General features: G+C 37.0%; 2 protein-coding genes across 2 annotated transcripts in view; one reads left to right on the top strand and one right to left on the bottom strand.

Moving 5' to 3' along the window:
- The window catches only part of LOC118753511 (protein-tyrosine sulfotransferase), a 62,410-nt gene that overhangs the window by 14,338 nt on the left and 29,103 nt on the right, over window positions 1-18,969 (top strand). The window lies entirely within an intron of this gene.
- Window positions 13,208-14,543, bottom strand: LOC118733717. Its single transcript, XM_036463247.1, has one exon. The coding sequence runs from the start codon at window positions 14,354-14,356 to the stop codon at window positions 13,775-13,777; it is 582 nt and encodes a 193-aa protein (XP_036319140.1). The 5' UTR covers window positions 14,357-14,543; the 3' UTR covers window positions 13,208-13,774.

Raw genomic sequence — 18,969 nt, 5'->3', positions numbered from 1 at the left:
AAAAGTAGCCCTATGTGGAAGCAGATATCAGGTGCACCCGCACCCACCAGCAGTAGGACCAAGGCACCCCCTGGCCCGAGAAGTCCAAAGGCCAATGCTACGCACAAACATAGCACTGGACGGGAGGCCTGCACGCCAAACGCCGGAAATCCTCGGCATTCCTGTAGTGGGCTTGCCACTCAGCGAACAGCGTCTGGCCATCCCACTGGGGGGGACCCAGCAACATGGTGACCTGCAATAGGGCAGTTCGAAGACACCCTATCTCAGAAAACTTTTCAAGAGCGTCCTACTTTAGAATTTGATTGAAGAACGCCCTATTTCAGAACTTTATTGAAAAACCCCCTATCTCGGAATTTGGTTGAAAATGCCTTATTTCAGAATTCGGTTCAAAAGCGACCTATCTTAAACGAAAATACATTGAAAATGTGCTGAGATAGGACATTTTTGCATCGGCAGTTGAGATAGGGCATTCTTAAATCAAATTCTGAAGTAGAGCGTTATTGAAAAATTTTCTGGGATAGGGCGTTTTCGAACTGGCTGCCGAGATAGGTCGATCTTCCACTCAGCCATCGATACTTATACTACTAGGGATGGTTGAAAAACACGATGGAGGTGCTGTTTAGCTGCAGCTTTGTCATGCAGAAAATCGAATTTTTATGCACGCACATTGTATATGCTCTCGATTAGCAAAACATTAAAGGCGGCAATCAACACAACCTACTGCTAGGTGTAATGCCGTGAGGGGGTTAACTTTGCGCTGCTAATGCGATGCGTTAACCCACTGAGGGCTTGTGTGCCTCACCATCGTACTTCCAATTATTCATCAAAATAAATGTCATTTAGACAGATTGCAGTTAGTAATTTTTATGCAATTAATGATTGCAATCAAAAATTAATTGCAATCAAAAACGTATTGCAATCAATTTCTTCTAAATGATTGCAAATTTAAATTTTTGCAATCAAAATATAAGCAATTAATGTTAATTGCAATTAAATCAGATTGCAATATTACGTAAAATATGCGATTGCAATCCAATTTGATTGCAATTTTTTACAGCCCTGTCCAAAAGGAATGCAATTTACTCTCATGGGAAAGGTTAGTGTAGAATAGGTTAGGTCAGTCCGTTGCCCAGACTTCGGGATGCACAACGAAATTTAAGAAACTGCATATTGAGTTGCCACCAATATGTTGTTGTGCACACCGCGTGCGCTTAACAAAGTTTAGAAACCGGCTGATATCAGTCCACGTACACCGTTCATGAGCGATGAAAATCATTTTTGACATTAAGAGACATGATAGTCCTAGTAAATTCAACTGCTGACATACCTGAAACCCTTAGGCGAAATACGTGACCTTGTTCCAATATTCCGGATAAACATAGTGGTACTAGATGATTATCTAGTACATACATATCTGTGGTCATAAGCAATAATCGCCTAAGTCAAAAAACCTGACTTCGAGAAAAAACGTTTTAGAGATTTGGACTGTAATGTTAACCTTATGGGGAAACCAAAATATGTATGTCTATAATTTTTTAAATAGCCTAGCTGGCGAGATGGGGATTTCACATGCACATTGTTCTTAAGTCGACTTAGGCGGTTATTGCCTATGACCACAGATATTATTTATCATAGCATTCTTAGCTAATGTTAGGGTGAACTGAGGTTGCTGTTACTCATCACGTTCAGTAGAGGAGAACACATAGAGGTATGCGTAAGGCACTTTTGAGAGATTTGTCCACATCACAAAAATTAATTTGAACTCAAATAGAGTCAAGTTTTCTCAAGTGGGCCATCCAAATTTGACCGATTTTGAAAGTTAACATGGTGTGCAATATTGACACTAAAGATTTTGCGCTAATTTTATTTTTTTTTGACAAGTTATTTGCAAACAAATTTTTATGCTCATTAATTCGAATATCAAGATTTTTTTACAGCAATTAGAGAACTTATTGGGCAATAAAATAAAGTGGTCAGTTTATAAAATTTCGATTCTTGTTTAAAAAAAAAATTTATATTTTTAATCAATTGAATTTTTTTAACAACTTCTCATATACATAGGGAAAGAATTCGAAAAGCATTATTTACGCTACACATTCAATTTTGCTTTCATAAAAAAAAAATTACTGTACCTTTGATTGACTTAAGCTTTTTACAAAAAAAAAAAATTAAGCAAGATTAAAAAGTATAATACAAATGAACTGAAAAGCAAAAATATAAGAATTTGATAATTCTTGATTTGATACTTACGTTTTAAAATTTTTTATTTTTTTCGCTTTTCAGTTCATTTGTGTTATATTTTATCAAACTTGGTTCATTTTTTTGGTAAAAAGCTTTAAGTCAATCAAAAATTGAAAATTTGATGCAATTTTGTTGAAATTCGTCAAGTTCTCCTAACTTTTGTACAGATTTTGAAATTTTTACTTACTTGTTTTTAGTTACATAGCGAGATACATTCATAAAAAATAAAAAACGTTAAATAAGAAAATAATAAAAAATAAGAAAAATAGCCAAAAATTCGTGTATTTATATTTTCGCCACCGCATATATGCAAGCATGTAGTTATAAATATAAATTCTAGCTACTCCTATCAGCTTGTGCCATTTTATGTAGAAAATTAGTTGTTTATGTTTCCATCGAAAAGATATGCAGTTGTAAATATTTAGTCATCTAATTTCATAAATTGTTCTCATACGCATAATTTTCAAAGTAAATATCGAATATCAGCTTATTGCATTATTTTATCACACAATTTTATAGACCACTTGGGAAATATGACGACCTTCGTGCGACAATCTATGTGTCTACTTAAGCAAAATAAAGGAACTAACTTGGTTGAAAGAGTCTACATACATTCACATTTTCCTTTCATATTTTATATTTTACAAAAATACAGATTAGAGCTTGCCACAACATATTATTTATGTTAACATGTATGTAACATTGGTATGTACATACATACATAGTTACATTCCTACTTCTGGGCTTACCAAACAGCTGGCAAGTGGCAGGCATAAAGCCTCCTGTAAATTCAGTTGAGTTCAGTTGGTTGAAGGTTAGTTGGAATATCCTGACTAGCTGGGTGGCTAGCTAGCTACATACATATGTAGCTGTATGCCTTTCTGGTCCGCTGCTTCAACTGTGCCAACTGTGCGCTTGGCTCGTTTGTATTGCACTCTCAAAATGGACGGATAAGATAATTCGTTGTGATGTACGGTTTTTGTATATTTATAGTCGAAAACTGAGAGCCCAGAAAGAGGATGTTCTGTAAAATAAAACGAGAAAAAAATACAGAAAATAAAAAAATTACAAAATGCCTTGCATACCAACAGGCGCGCGTGTACAGCATTCCGCTTTCACTTACATGCTTGGCGCTGTTGATATCTTTTCTTCTTGTGTTTTTTTGTAAGCTACTCTTTGTTGGCCAAAAAACAAAAAAGCGAAAAGGTATCCAGTACAAATATAGTAAAAGCTTCCACAAAGTGGGTGAAATTGCAGTAAAACACTGGGGGTTTTTTTTGGGGAAAAAAAAACAAATATTTGAAGAAAGGAAACGGCAAACAGTTGTATGCGGGTGGCATCTCATTTGAAGTTGAGGCTGCAGTCTGCTGCTGGCTTTCCTGCATTGCTTTGTACTACTCTTGGCAAACGCCACTGCAATGAAATGCCTATGTACTCGTTGGTTGTGCCAACATTCTGCTGGCTGTGAGCTAAAAGCCTGTACCTTATTCGTTTAAACGTATGCTTGTGGGTCTGTGTGCGCCGTTATATACTATACAACATTGTGATCGCTTTTATACCCAATGGTGTTAGTTTGTTAGGTGTTTTAATGAAAATTTCTCGACGTTTTGCTATTCTCAGTCTACTTACATATCGATGGCTGAGTGGATGATCGACCTGTCTCGGCAGCCAGTTCGAAAACGTCCTATCACAGAAAAATTTTCAACAACGCTCTATCTCAGAAAACTTTTCAAGAACGCCCTACTTCAGAATTTGATTGAAAAACGCCCTATCCCAGAATTTGGTTGAAGAACGCACTATCTTAGCTGCCGATTCAAAAACGCCCTATCTCAGCTTATTTTCAATGTATTTTAGATAGGGCGTTTTTGAACCGAATTATGAAATAGAGCGTTATTCAACCAAATTCTGAGATAGGGTATTTTTCAATAAAATTCTGAAATAGGGCGTTTTTCAATCAAATTCTGAAATAGGGCGTTTTTGAAAAGTTTTCTGAGATAGGGCGTTTTCGAACTGGCTGCCGAGGTAGGTCGATCTTCCACTCAGCCATCGATATGTAGTTATTTTTCATTGGCGATCCTCTTTGTCGTCACCTAAACTACCAAATTAAATCAAGTCCTTCTTAATCTGGTCTTTCCTATACCTATGTTACCACCAACGGTTTCCACGTTGAATACTTTCAGGCTGGGAATAGGTGACTCATTCTTCATCATGGTCCTGTAAGCTTCGCATGTCGATTTAAATAACCACCTTTTTGACCCCGAACAACGACATAAAATGATTGGCCAACCCTTCTAACGCTCTAAGGAGCCTTTGAAGCATTCAAATACCCATATTTTCGAAGTTCAATAGCGGATGGGGAAAAATGCTGAAATAAATGCTTTGTGCTTATGAAAACGACCCGGGCGTGGGACCATGCTTTCCTCCCATTTAAGAGGCCGCTGAAACTTAATCTAGAATCGATTACACTCTAGGCCTGTTGGCAGACCACAGCTCCTCAAATTTGTCATGTTACTCTACTCATCGAAAAATTCTGAACCCATAAAATTCCTTCGTCTTCTACAGGGTTCGGGATACTAGTACCGTTTTGCTTTGAAGCTGGGGCTCAAACTTTACCTTATTAAGAGATGATTTCATCCGCTTACTGATGGCAGAAGACATGCTTTCGAGGAAGCGGATGGCCTCCGCCGAGCTGGCCTCCGCCGAGCTGGCCTCCCATCTCAGTATCCATAGATAGATATATAGATAATATTAATAAGTAAGCAATGCGACCTAACGGATTTATTGTATCCTCTACTCCTCACAACACTTTACCAAGCCCCTAATTTCTCATAAATTTTAGATGGTGTTTGGCGAAAGGGAGTGTAAGAGCTCATCTTTTGGCCAATTAGAGACTAGACTGCTCTCTATCAGTCTCAAAACGACCTCAAACTTAAGCAGCAGGTGCATTGGCTGCGCCACAAAGGCGGCAGAAATTATTTAACCAGTTTTCTAGCTTATGCACATGACCTCTTAATCTGTAGTGTCTGTAAGGATCAGCTTCTCTTTAGGGGGATCAGTTAGGAGCCTAGTATCTTTTCCCCATTAAGATTTTGGTTCTGCGAGTCCAGTGTTCTCTTTCCCTAGCTCTTTCCTGTTCGTGTTTGCTCCTACTGCAAGGAATGGCTTGGGCCCTCTTGGAATAGAAGAAGCTGTTTTCCTGGCTAAGTCAGATTAAAAAATGTTCGAGAATTTTCCCATAGCCACATCCTGAGGCCAAAGATGTTTGCCCTAATGCTTTTTGTGGCTTTGTAGCAGTCTGTGTACCACCGCAGAGTGCTTGCCTGGACATGTCCCTCCATAATGGAGTTACTCCAGTTTGCTTTGCTGCAGACCTCTATTTAAAATTTCTTTTCTAAAACAATGCCATATCTCATTCATATTGTCTCTGGGGAAAAAGGCTGGTGGGAGCTAAGTTTTTAACCTTTCCCGATAGCGAGCGCCGCACAGTGGGGTAAAAAAGGTTCCTGTGGACAAAAGAGATAATTAAATTTCGCGTCGATCTATCCGCGGCAATTTTTTAAAAAAGCTCTAGTTTTTTATTTATTTATGCTGAAAAATTAAAGAAAAAAATATCATCCTTTGAGGGTCTAGAGTCGATGTCCAAAATTTCAAAAATATCGGTACAGCTGTTCTCGAGTTTTTCGATTAGAAAAAAAAACGGCTTTCAAAATATATATTAGTATAGATAACAAATGAAATACATTTTTTAATTAAATCTATCCTATGGAAAAATGTTTATGAATAATTTTTTAAATAATTTAAGACATTTTCCAAAAAAGTGGAAGCATTCAAAAATTTTTTTTTCTTTAAATTTTTGAACATAAATAAATAAAAAACCAGGGTTTTTTAAAAAAGTTGCCATGGATAGATCGACGCGAAATTTTATTATCTGTTATTTAAAAAAAAAGAAAGTTGAAATCGGTTAATATTTGGGCTCTCAAAATTGATTTGTCCACAGCAACCTTTTTTGCCCCACTGTGCTCCGTCGAGAGCCGGGCCGGATCCCAGAGAAGATTTCATCGGCAGACTCTTTGAGTTGAATTATTTGTTTTAAGTAAGTCTCCAAAAAATGAAAAAAATACTAAAAAAATATTAACAGGTCTAGCCTGCGCTGGTGACGAAAATTTCTTTAACTAGTAACTAAATTTCCTGTTTACTTTTTTTTTAAATAAAATTTAAATTTATCTGTTATTATCACATTCGTATTTGGGATTTTCGGTCAGCAAACATTGAGATAACGGACTAAAAAATCAGTGGTACGAGTCAGAGATGATTTCAAAGTCAAAGTGCCAAGGCGAGTTGGTCTATCTTCGTTCATCGTAGAATGTAAAAATTCTTAATACGAGCTAATAGCCTAAACGTTTGCCTTCGGCAACATTCACTGGAATAGTGCACAAGATTCGGAGTGAGGCAAACGTTGGCTTTCCTAGAATTGTTTCATGAATAGTGTTTAATTGTCTATTTGTTCGATAAGTAGATAAAACGAATTTCGTGCTTTGGGTATAACTTACTGGATTCGCTTCAAATTCTTTCTATTTATTTTGCCAGCATGATGTTTCAGCAATTTAAATTTCAGAAACAGGAAATTGGCTGAAATTTATTAAAAATTACGCACATGCTACCCAGAACTGACGTTGCTCCAGAATTTATGATATTGCAGCTGATAACTACGATTCTTCACTGCCAAGAAGCTAAAAATTCGAAATAAAAATCGCCAAAATAAACCTATCGTATAAAAAAACTACACAGTCAGAAATTTATTAGCTGACGTACATACATATAATAACGGTTAAAACTCTTTATAGTGGTGGCGGAGTAGTAACTTCGGTTTGTTAGCTGTCTGGCTGCTTGCTAGAAGTTATGCGTTGTCATTTGTTTTCTAGATTCATTGCAATTTTTTTACTTTTTTCGTGACTCGAAAACACACAAACCAACTTAAACATATGTATACTTACATATCGCACACCGTCTTCAAAAGAGTCACAATTCAAAATTTGACATTTTTGAGATTATGCGCTAAAAATGTACACAGAGCTTTTATTTACTTTTCTGCAAAAGCCGGAGAAAATTTTTGTTATAATTTGTTAAAAAAAACCTAATGATTATCGTGTGCTAAGAAATATTTTTTCGCATTATCTGACAAACGTATTATTTTGAGTTGTGACTCTTTTGCAGACGGTATGCGATATGTACTAAACTCCTGCGCAATTCCATTTAAACGGCCTAACAAGACATCCGATCGCCGCGCAAATACTTTCCCTCCTTTACTCTCATCGTTCGGGTCAAGTGTGAGTAAGCATAAACCAGTTTCTGCAAGCGTACGTAAACTACCGATCAATAGCAAGACGCGTAGAGTATTTACTTTGCCTTCCGCAACTACTGCGAGTAAAAGGTATTTGATAGTAGAGTACTCTACTGGTAGTACTTGAGTATTTTCGAAGAAAACATACATTTGTGGTATCTGAATAAAACTAAGGACAGGAATGTAGTGGAGCGATGAAGAGAGCGACGAGCAAAACATGCTTTCAACTAAAATGCTGATATACATACCTAAGTACATATGTATGTGTGTATGTGCATAGATACGTATGTGCATAGATACACACATACATAAGTGTCCGCATATATTTTTTCTCGTCACTTGCTCTGTCGCTTCACTGCAGAAAAACCAAGTTGTGGGGAAAACCCTGACGATATGCGTACAATTGAAACCATGGGTTTGAAGATAGCGCAAATTGATGTGAAAATTTCAATTTCATATTAAATATATTTATGTATGCATGTACATATGTAAAAATGTAGTTTCGATTTAAAAAAATCGGATAAAGTTTTTCTTTCGCCATTCATACACCTCTAATTTTAGTATTCATTAAAAAAAAATTCAATGCAATTCAAAAACTATCTCTTGCATTTGGTTTTACTCAATACCGATTTGAGCTGTCGCACAGTGTTATCAAAAAAAAGCTATCAATGGGTAGGTTCAGAAATGGGTGGGTTTTGAAGAAATTTTTTTTATTTGTAAAGGCTCTCAAGAAAAACTAAAAATTTATATAAAATTACGCATAATAAATGGAAAAATTTTTTATAGCAAATTAAAAAAGAGAAATAATACTTTCATAAAAATATAAGTACATACATAGATTTAAAAAGCTGCTTGAATACAAAAGTTTTATGAAAATGTCACATTAAACAACTGTCTAAATCTACGTTATTTTTTATAAATAAGGACGTAAACATTTCCTTACATCGTCAATTTCCATATTCTATTTTTACTCTTTCAATTTCACTGACCAGCGCCGCAAACGATATCAACTAGTAGGCTAACAACCAGAATTGAAATTTAATTAGCAAGTACTTACAGTACTACAAGTATACAGAGAGTAGATTTGCTAATCCCTTTTGGCAGCAGCAAATATCTCTCGTACGCGATGAGAGAAAGTAGAGTACCTACTTTGGTGGAGTAATAGCAAGTACGTCAAGTATTTACTCTCTCAACGCCAAGTAGTGTATGTATGCGGAAAAAGAGTAACAATGTGTTGGGAGTAGAGTACAATGCAAGGAGTACTTATTGAACGAAATGCGGCAAATACACTTGCGCTGGACTTTAATATGTACATAGGTACAGCCCAGGGTTGTTGCGAATATTCGCATTCGCATTCGCAACCGCGGAGCTTCCGCATTAATTTTAACATTCGCATTCGCATTCGCATTCGCATTAATCAATGCGGATCTTTTGCGAATGCGAATATTGAAGGGACCGAAAATAACAGTTTTTTTTACGAGTTAAACTTGGCCAAATATTTTTTATTCCCAACTAAAAGTCCTTTCTGGATAATGTTCAAACCGCTTGTCCAAATTAAACAAGTTTGGTACCAAATGAAAGAGGACTTAAATAGCTTTAAAACTGAAATGTCTAAACGAGCAAAGCCACCTATTGAAAAATATTTCAATAAAAAATGTTAATTAATTACCATAGAACAAACCTTGGGTCAGGTATATGAATTTCTTTAGTACTAAATGATATAAAAAATATATAAATAGAGGCGGTAACCTTCGTTCGTTATTTCTGTTTAAAAGCTATTTCAGTCCTCTTTCACATGATATTAAATTTGTTTAATTTTGATAAGCTGTTTGTTTATTATGCAGAAAAACTTTTATTTCGGAATAAAAAATATTAGGCCAAGTATAACTGGTAAAAAATAACTGTTTTTTTCGGTCCCTGGAATATTGTGCAAGTGTACTGATAAAACGTATATCTGGCCAGTCACAGAAGAAAGGATTAAAAATGAATTAATTACGAATTCTTTGGAAAACAATGGTGTTTAAACAACGATCTTGCCATGATACTAGATTGTGGAGGTGATAGTCGGGAGGATACATTCGCCATTTGCAGCCCGATTCAATTCTCAAAAAAGAATTATTGCACCGCAATAAAAAAAACAATAAATATAACTGAAAGTCTTCTCGACTGGTGCAGCGTCAATCGAAAAGAATTTACAATTTTGTCAAGTTTCAAGTTTTTCAAGTTTGTCTCCTCGAGCGAGCAGTTATTTAGTGGCCCTGATTTACGAACCTTTAAAAACTTTTTATTGGATACAATGTTCCAATTTTCAAATTCAAGTACTAAAAAAACATTATTATAAATTACTAACGTTTACATTTTTTATTTAACTAAATCACCTAATTTACTCACATAAATTATTTCTTAACAAGTAAAAAGGTCTAAGTTCGGGCGGAGCCGAACATTAAATACCCGGCGCAAGTGTTCAATATAGTTTTTCACCGTTCCGAAAACTACCGCTACATTTTTTATTTATTTTTTTTTTTAATTATACTTGCATTTATTTGTTGGATCTGCTTATTTTACATCTATTAAGCCTAACAACAAGTTTAAAAATCTTACGTCTAATTTTACAATAATGTAGCTCAAACCCTGGGGTTGAGCCCTGTTGGTTTAACGTCGCTCAATTAAAGGCTGGTAGATCTCTTCTTCGCAGGCGTGTTATATTTGTTGTGTTGCACAGGCCACTTGCCAGTGGATTTGGGTGGTTACGCAGTTTTATTTTGTATTTTTCTCTGCTGTTGTCGATTACAGATTTAACTATCGGTATACCAAGGTTTCTATGTATATTTTCATTGCGGACATACCACGGTACTCCCGTTAAGGCCCTTAGCGTTTTAGATTGGAATCTTTGGATCCTGTCAATGTTGGTTGCACAGGTCGTACCCCACAGTTGAATACCATACATCCATATAGGCTTAATCACTGTATTATATACAAGTACTTTATAATCTAGTTTCAGTTTTGATTTACTGTTTATAAGCCAGTTCACGCTAGCTGACTTTAGCTTCATTTGTGTAATCTTGGTTGATATGTGTTTGCGCCAAGTTAGTCTCCTATCCAAGTGTATTCCTAGATATGTCACCTCATTGGCTTGTGGAGTATGGACATTATTTAATTTGATTGGGGGGCATACTTGCGGTCTGAGTGAAAATGTTGTATGTTTACTTTTCTGTTCGTTGACTTTTATGCGCCAGTTTGCCAGCCATTCTTCTATGCGTAGTAAATGTTCCTCTAGTACTCTTGAAGCTCTGTTGGGACATTTATTACGACTTACTAAGGCGGTATCATCAGCGAAGGTGGATGTGAGTATATTCTTGCTAGTTGGAATATCTGAAGTGTAGATATATACAGCATATGTCTTCTGAAGTGATATTAGATACTTTAACAGCAAATATTCTGTTAGTTATGTATGATTCAAATTTTTTGTGGAATTCCGGCGGCAACAATTTTTTAATTTTATATATAAGACCGTCGTGCCACACTTTGTCGAATGCTTGTGCCACATCGGGAAAAATTGCAGAGCAGTACTCTCTGAGCTCAAATGCCCTTCTGATTTCATTTGTAATTCGATTAACTTGTTCAATTGTACCGTGTTTTTCTCGGAAGCCAAATTGGTGTGCTGGTATTAAATTGCGTTCATGGAGAAAGGGAGATATCTTTGATAGGAGTACTTTTTCGAATACTTTGGAAAGACAGGGCAGTAAGCTTATTGGTCTGCATGAGGACGGCTGTATTGCGTCTTTTCCAGGTTTGGCGATCATGATTATCTTCGACCTTTTCCATGATTCCGGAAAGTAACCGAATTTGAGGATAGCGTTGAAAAGGTCAGAAAGAATTGCTAGTGCAACATTCGGTAGCTCTATTAGCATTTTCGGAGTTATAAAATCAGCACCCGGCGATTTCTTTGGATTAAGCTGCTTTACTATAGCTTTTACTTCTAAAGAGTTCGTCTTGCTAGGTGTGTATAGCTCATTTGTATTTTTGGTTAGCCGTGGCAGCCTGAAGTTGTTCGTTGGACAGTTTGGCTGAAACACATTCTTTAAATGGTGTGAAAAACACTCGGCTCTCTCCTGCTCACTACGAGCCCAGGTTCCACCTTGGTTCCTAATTGGCATTTCTGTAGCCACTGGTGGTTTGAAGTATTTTAGCGATTTCCATAGAGAGTATATTTCAGTAGAATTCGGGGAAAGCTTCTTAATGTACCTTTGCAAGTTGCGATCCTCTGCACGTTTGAGTGCTTGTTTCAGTTTTTTACTGGCAGCTTTATACAGTAGCTGTGAGGTTGGTGAGCGATGGTTCTGCCACTGTCTTCTTAGGCGCCGCTTTTCTGCCACAAGTTTTTCTATTTCGGTATTTGTAACTGATGTATGCGTAGGTGGTACTTGGACTTGATTTGGTGTTGCCAGGCCAGCGGCTGTAGTAAAGGTTTCTTTAAAATGTTCAACAACGGAGTCTATATCACGCTCGCAGTTAAGTGCAGCGTTTAATTTAAGGTGACTACTGATGTACTTTTTATATTTAAGCCAGTTGGTGTTATTAGAAGTTAGACGAGGCTCAATTTCGATATTTTGGGTCTGTTCATATAGTTTTATTAATATAGGGGAGTGATCGGATGATAGTTCAGGTAGAGTTTCTGCTGTTATGTTATTTCTGTATATGTTTCTTGTAATTGCGAAATCTATTAGGTCTGGTATCTTCTTTATATCGGTAGGCCAGTAAGTAGGTTTACCAGGAGATGTGACCTCTAGTCTATTGTGCCTGTTTATAATGGTATTGTATAGCTGCCGCCCTTTTGGGTTAACAAGGCGTGATCCCCAGTACGTATGCTTTGCGTTGAAGTCGCCTCCTGCCAGGAATCTATTACCCAGGCTATCAAAGAAATCTTTAAAGTCATTTTCAGAAATTAAAAATCGCGGTGGGCAATAAATAGCCGATAGATTCAAGTCTCGGTCGCGGTTTCGTAAGCATATAGTAGTTGCTTGCAGACAGGCTGTTGCTTTTGACTCTAGAATATTGTGCTTTAGACGATTTCTAAATAGCACCGCTGTGCCTCCATGAGCTTTACCATCTGGGTGAATTTGTATCCAGGTATGGAGAAATTATATTTATTTGTTAAATGTGTCTCGGACAGTAGCATAACATCTATGTTGTATTCAGTGAGAAATTGACTGAGTTCTAATCTACGCTGGTTTACACCGTTAGCATTCCATAAGCAAATTTTCAATTCACTCATTTTTTATTCACTAAAATTTGCAACAATTGGTTTTGAGCCTTTATGAGGTCTTGAATCATATTTTGCATAGTAGACATGAATTGAGTCATACAATGAGTAAGATTCAATATCATTCCTTCTATGCCACAAGTAGGGGGGTTCGGCTGCATTTGCTCAGTATTATTCCTTTGAATATTTGCAAATGTTTCTTGATTGGAGTTTGTTTTCGCCGTGCTTGGCTGCGTTTGTAGTTTTAACGCGTCGGCAAAAGAAACGTTGGGAACTCACTGCGCATTGGCAAAAAAGGCTCCTCGTGTAGTGGTTGATGGCGTGAGGTGTTGGTATGTATACGAGCTAGTTGAAGTGGTGGAAGAGCGTACGGCTGTGTTGCGCTGATTCATGCGAGACTTTAAGTCTTTGTATACAGGGCATCCCCTATAATTGGCGGTGTGGTTACCTCCGCAATTACTGCATTTCTTTACAGCCACATCATCTTTGATAGCCTTGCAAGAAGCGGAAGCGTGAAGGTCGCCACAGGCAACACACACTGGGCGCAAGGTACAGTATGTTCTGGTGTGCCCAAATTCTTGACAATTTGTGCACTGTACGGGACCGTTTCGCTTGTGCGGCTCCTCCACTGTTATTCTTCGGTGTAGAAGGTATCGTAGATTGTAGATTGGGTGCACTGCGTTTTTATTCATTGGCTTTGTTTCTGGCTTAAGTTCTACCTTAAACATAGGCTGAGCGATTTTTGCTCTGTTGATAATATTGACAACATTTTTAATAGAAAATCCTGCGTTCTCTAGAGCATGAGCAATATCAGCAATGGGTACACTTGATTCTATACCTTTTATTACTACTTGCAGTCCTTTGCTGCTTTTGAGCTGGTACGTATAGAAGTTTTTCCTATCTTCATTAAGGTGTTTGGTTACCAACCGTTAATTTTCTTCAGTTAGAATCTGAAGTTTAGTCTCTTTAATATTGCCCTTGGTAACTGATGTTACGTGGAACGTATTGTCTCCAATAAGCTGAGTTAATTTATTCACAAACTCACTACAGTTTTGCTCTCGTAAATAAATTGGGGGCGGTTTGGGTTTGGCTTTAGAAACTTCATTCGGCTCTTTGTCACATTCATTGTCCAGAATCGCAAACTTATTTCCCAGTAGAGGGTTAATGTCAGTGGTTTTCGTTTTTGCAATTTTTGATGGGTTTGCAATTTTTTGCTGCTGTGGGCTTAATTTTCGTTTGACTTGTATATACCTATCAATACCCGTTTGAGTCAATGTACGGGTTGTTGGATTAAGTAGGTCAACTTGCGCTGAGCTGCGTTGCTTGGCTTGGGCTGGTGCCGAAATTTCCGTTTGTGCAGGTGTGGGTGAACTGCGTTGTGAAACCGCTGTCATTGCTGAAGTCGTGGTTGTAGTCGTTGTTGTGAGAGCTGCGCTCACCGTTGTTACTGTGCTTGTTGCTAAGCTAGTGCTTTGTTGTTGCGTTAGAACAACTTGGTCTACCAGAGACATTGGCGACTGTGCATGCCAAGGTGTTTGGGGGGAGGGAGAGAACGATTTATCGCGATCAGCATTGTTTGTGGGGGAAACGAACGAAAAGTAAGCATTTCGTCGATCAGCTGAATGCTTTTGGTCAGCTTCTGTTACAGCAAGCTTTATTTCACTGCACTTGGTGCTTGTTTCACTACTATTCGGTAAGCGCGGTGGGGCCGGAGCTGCTTTTATTTTATTGTATGTTGGCACATTTATTTGAATTTCTCGCGGCATTGCGAAAATTCTGAAGAAGTAATTTATAATTATAGGCAAATAAGCAGAAAGCTTATTTATGCCTAGTATTGTATTTTCGCGTTGGTTCTGTTTTTTTTCTTTGCTTTACGTGAATTATTAATAATTTCTCGTCCGTCCGCACAGGTTGACAGTCAATCATACCGCTACATGGTAAGCAGGGGTGGGGTTACCCCTATTTCAAACACCTTCGATAGAACGTTCAGTTAGATATAATGAGATAAACTTATATAGATATATGTGGGCGGCATCACGCCCATTTTCAAAAATTCAATAATAATGTTACTTCTTTTCAAGGGATTGTTTGGGTAAAATTTGCGTCCTTAAATTTCGAAATATCGAAGATTCAAGCATTTCTGAAATTTACCGTTATGAAAAAGTGGGCGTAATTTTAGTCCGATTTCGATGACTTTCAACGTTTAGCCTTTATGTAGCAACCACAATAATCATACCGAGTTTGGTACACATTGATCGAACGGTTACCGAGATACACATATGTATGTGATCATAAGTGGGCAGGGTCCCGCCCATTTTCCAACATTTTATAATAAGCATACTTTTTGCTAAAGAATTATTGCAAACATCAATCTTGAATAAATTAGCTCCAGTATTTACTGATTTATCGATGCTTTCGTATTTCTCTAAATTACCGTTATATGGGATATTGGTGTGGTTATTATCCGATTTTTTAAATTCTAAGCCGTTTGGTATGTTTTGTGAAGGCAACAACTGTGTCAAGTTTGGGAGAAATTGATGGAGCGGTTCCCAAGATATACACATGTAATCATAAGTGGGCGTGGCTACGCCCATTTTCCAAAAATTTATAATATTCTTATTTTTCGCCCAAAAATGATTGTAAATATTAATTTTGAGTGAATAAGTTTCAGTAGTTACTAAAATATCGCAGTTTACGTATTTCTGAAAACTACCGTTGCATGGGAGGTAGGCGTGGTTATCGTCCGATTTTGCCTTTTTTTCAATACCATCCGTCCTACGCTCAAAAGAAGTACACATACCAAGTTTCGTTAAGATATCTCAATTTGTACTCGAGTTATCGTGTGCACAGACGGACGGACGGACGGACAGACAGTCACCGCTTAATCGATTTCTCTTTTCATTCTGATCATTTATGGATACATTTGTCTATATCTATTTCGACTCGTTTTGACTGTTCCAAACAACCGTTATGTGAACAAAGTTATAATACCCTTGTGCACCAGTGCGCTCGGGTATAAAAATACATGACATCCGCATTCGCGGATGTTAGCGTTTAAACATTCGCATCCGCATTCGCATCCGCGGATGTCTAAAATTCCACATTCGCAACATCCCTGGTACAGACCAGCAGGCAAAAATGCAAGAGCAAATTTAGTTTCTTCCTATTTCTTTGCAGCGCGCATCGTAGACATCACTCATTGCAAGATACGAGGAATGTGAAATGAAGCATAAGTAGACGCATAGTATCTGATTGCTTGCCCCCCTAGCAGCCGTTTGTCATACTCTCACACATGCATACCTATTTACATACATATGTACATAAAGGAGCTGCAATTTTTTTCACCTAGCCTAGCATATTGTCTGCCGCCTGCGCTGCTCTATGCCGCTGTTATTCTCAAATTCTCTCTTGTCTTTCGCTATTCCTTAACTTATTTGTCAGCATCTTTGTTTGTTTTTTTCTACCTCAATAGTTATTGTGCTGGCTGTGTGTGTATCGTGTTTGTCTTTGGTGTTGATTGCACAAAGCAGCTGTGCAAAAACAAAGAAAAATGGCAAACGTGTAGAAGCAAATCATTAAGCGTAAAAGCTAGTGAATAAAATTGAAGAAATATTGTCGATATCGAATTTTCAAAGCAATTGAAATCGAAAGTAATTGGCGCATGTACATAATGCTCATAGCTAAATTAGTAAGAAGATACATACATATATACACACATACAACATATCTGTGCAGTTTTTTTAGTCTTCTTTGAAACTGCAACTGAATCGAATATTTTTGAAATTTTTTTTGATGGTTTTACTGATATCAAAATCGGATGTTAAATATTTCATTGTTGTTGTTTTAGCGGCACTACAAAGCCCCGCACAAGTCGGTTTGTCAATCATCCATTGTTGTCGTCAAGCTCAACTAACGGTAGGCCCAGGAAACATGCTGTTTGGAGAGGGTTTCTAGCTGAGCAGAGGTCATCAATATCGAACAGTCGTCAGCGTATGATATCAGGGAAACTCACTCCGGTGGCTGAGGAAGCTTCGAGATGTTGAAATTAAACAATCGCTGGGATACTTAGCATATAACCCTGTGGTACCCCTTGATTACTTCTCCTTAGTTAAAGAGTTTTAGCTCGAAAGATTACTGACGACTACCGCCCTCTGAGATAATTCGCCGACCACCCTTTGAAATTCTGTGGTAGAGTGAAAGCCTCAATGTCTTCTAGTAGCGTGGAATGAAAAGACTCGCCTTTGTTGGCGGATTTACTCGGCTTTAGTATTGGAACCCCCCTCCCCGATTTCCATATATGTATCTGGATTTATGAGGGTGGCCGGCAAAAGATTGAGAACTTTGGTGAGATATGCTACTCCCGTCGGACCAAATTGTTTTCAGCATCAGCATAGATATTCCGTCGGCACCAATGACTTTGGATGCTTTTCATCTTCCCGATGGCGTACTGTTTTTTTTTGCAGTTTATGTAGTCATCACTAGACGCTTGGCCTTTTTAAGCGAGGCATGCAGTGTAAATTACCGGCTAAAATAGCTCCGGTCCGACGAGCCGTGGCCATCGACTGAAATTTCTACTGTGCCGTTTCAGGAAAATAAAACTTTTTGTTAAAAAATAATTCTCGTTTTTTTTTTTAATTTTTTATAAATTTGTTGTTGATTCTAAATATAAAATGGCTTAGTTTTTGTCTGACATACTTATCTATAAGTACCTAAAATGGCTGTACCAAAATAAGTATGCAGTGCCAGATAATGTAAAATTTTCGCTATATTCACTTTCGTCAATAGAGTTGCCATTCAACCAGTATATATCCATTGCAATAATTTGAACTACATAAATTGAAGCCTTAAGCGTACACAAACGTGCACTAAGTTTTATTAGTTGTTGATTTCAAAGTATATAATCTTTGGAACGTTTCTCTTTTTCAAAAGACAGTTTTATCATCAACAATTTCTACAAAAGCAACAAAGTTAAAGTTTGAACGGCTCCCGTGGGGCATTAGGTAGTAGCAAAGTGTGCAACGTCCACAGGTGAAGCTTAAGAATTTATTATACTTTAAACTCTTCTGAACTAGCACAAGAATGAAGTAGTATTAGAAAGTAAATATGTAATTCGAATGAGGCAAAAGTTTGTAAGTAAATACACATTTCAATTGAAATCATACAAAAAATATTGCTTACGAACATCTTTGGTTAAGCTGCACACTAGACCGTACCAGAAAAAAAAATCGCCGCACACCACTGAGTATAAAGTATTTTTGCAAGACAATTGAGTATGCAGTTCAATAGCCCATTAAATTCTAGGGTAATAATGCGCAAGTCTTTAGTTGCTAAAAAATCGCGTTGATTTTTAATATTTTTTTTTCTGACTTCTTTTTGCATTTTTTTTCATAAAAAAAAAATTCTAAAATTTATTTTGTATGGAAAAAAAATTTGTAATGCAGTCAGAAAAAAAATTATTAAAAATCAACGCGATTTTTTAGCAACTTATGACTTGCACATTATTACCCTAGAAGTTAATGGGTTATTAAACTGCATAATCAAAAAAATTCTAAAAAATCTGAATTAAAAGTTGAAAATCTAACTGAAACTTTGCAGATGTTTCATAATTTTTGCACAAAGTTTGAAATCTGCATTTATGTGGTGGTTGTTATATAATGAGTTAGACTTTTCTGGAAAAATAATAAACATTAAATAAGCAAAAGAAAAATAGCCAAAATTGATCGAAATAGTGCTGGCTTAATTAGCTGATCACAAGTGTAGGTAATTTCACTGTCAACGCTATGTCGAACGAATAAAATTCGCTCTAACCGAAACCGTAGCCTATTACCACGTTTATATGATGCTTCAATTCGTTCTAAGTCAAACCATGTTATATGGACACACACATGTAAACACATTCTCTAATCGTATTGAAACTTTTAACCGAGCCACCATAAATCACATTTTGAATGCGAGTTAAGAGTTGTTGAATCGTGTTAAGAGTGCATATAAACGCGGAATTTGTCCACACGGTTGTTTCATGCAACTCTGTATAAAGTGAACCATTTAAATAGTTCTTGAAATTACATTTATGCTAAGCTTTGTTATAAAATTAACAGCTAAGATAATTTTTACAAGGCTGTTT

Source organism: Rhagoletis pomonella, unplaced genomic scaffold, assembly GCF_013731165.1.
Source record: "Rhagoletis pomonella isolate Grant_MI unplaced genomic scaffold, Rhpom_1.0 Rhpom_scaffold_00002, whole genome shotgun sequence".
NCBI lineage: Eukaryota > Metazoa > Arthropoda > Insecta > Diptera > Tephritidae > Rhagoletis > Rhagoletis pomonella.
This window is presented reverse-complemented; position numbering and strand designations above follow the sequence as displayed.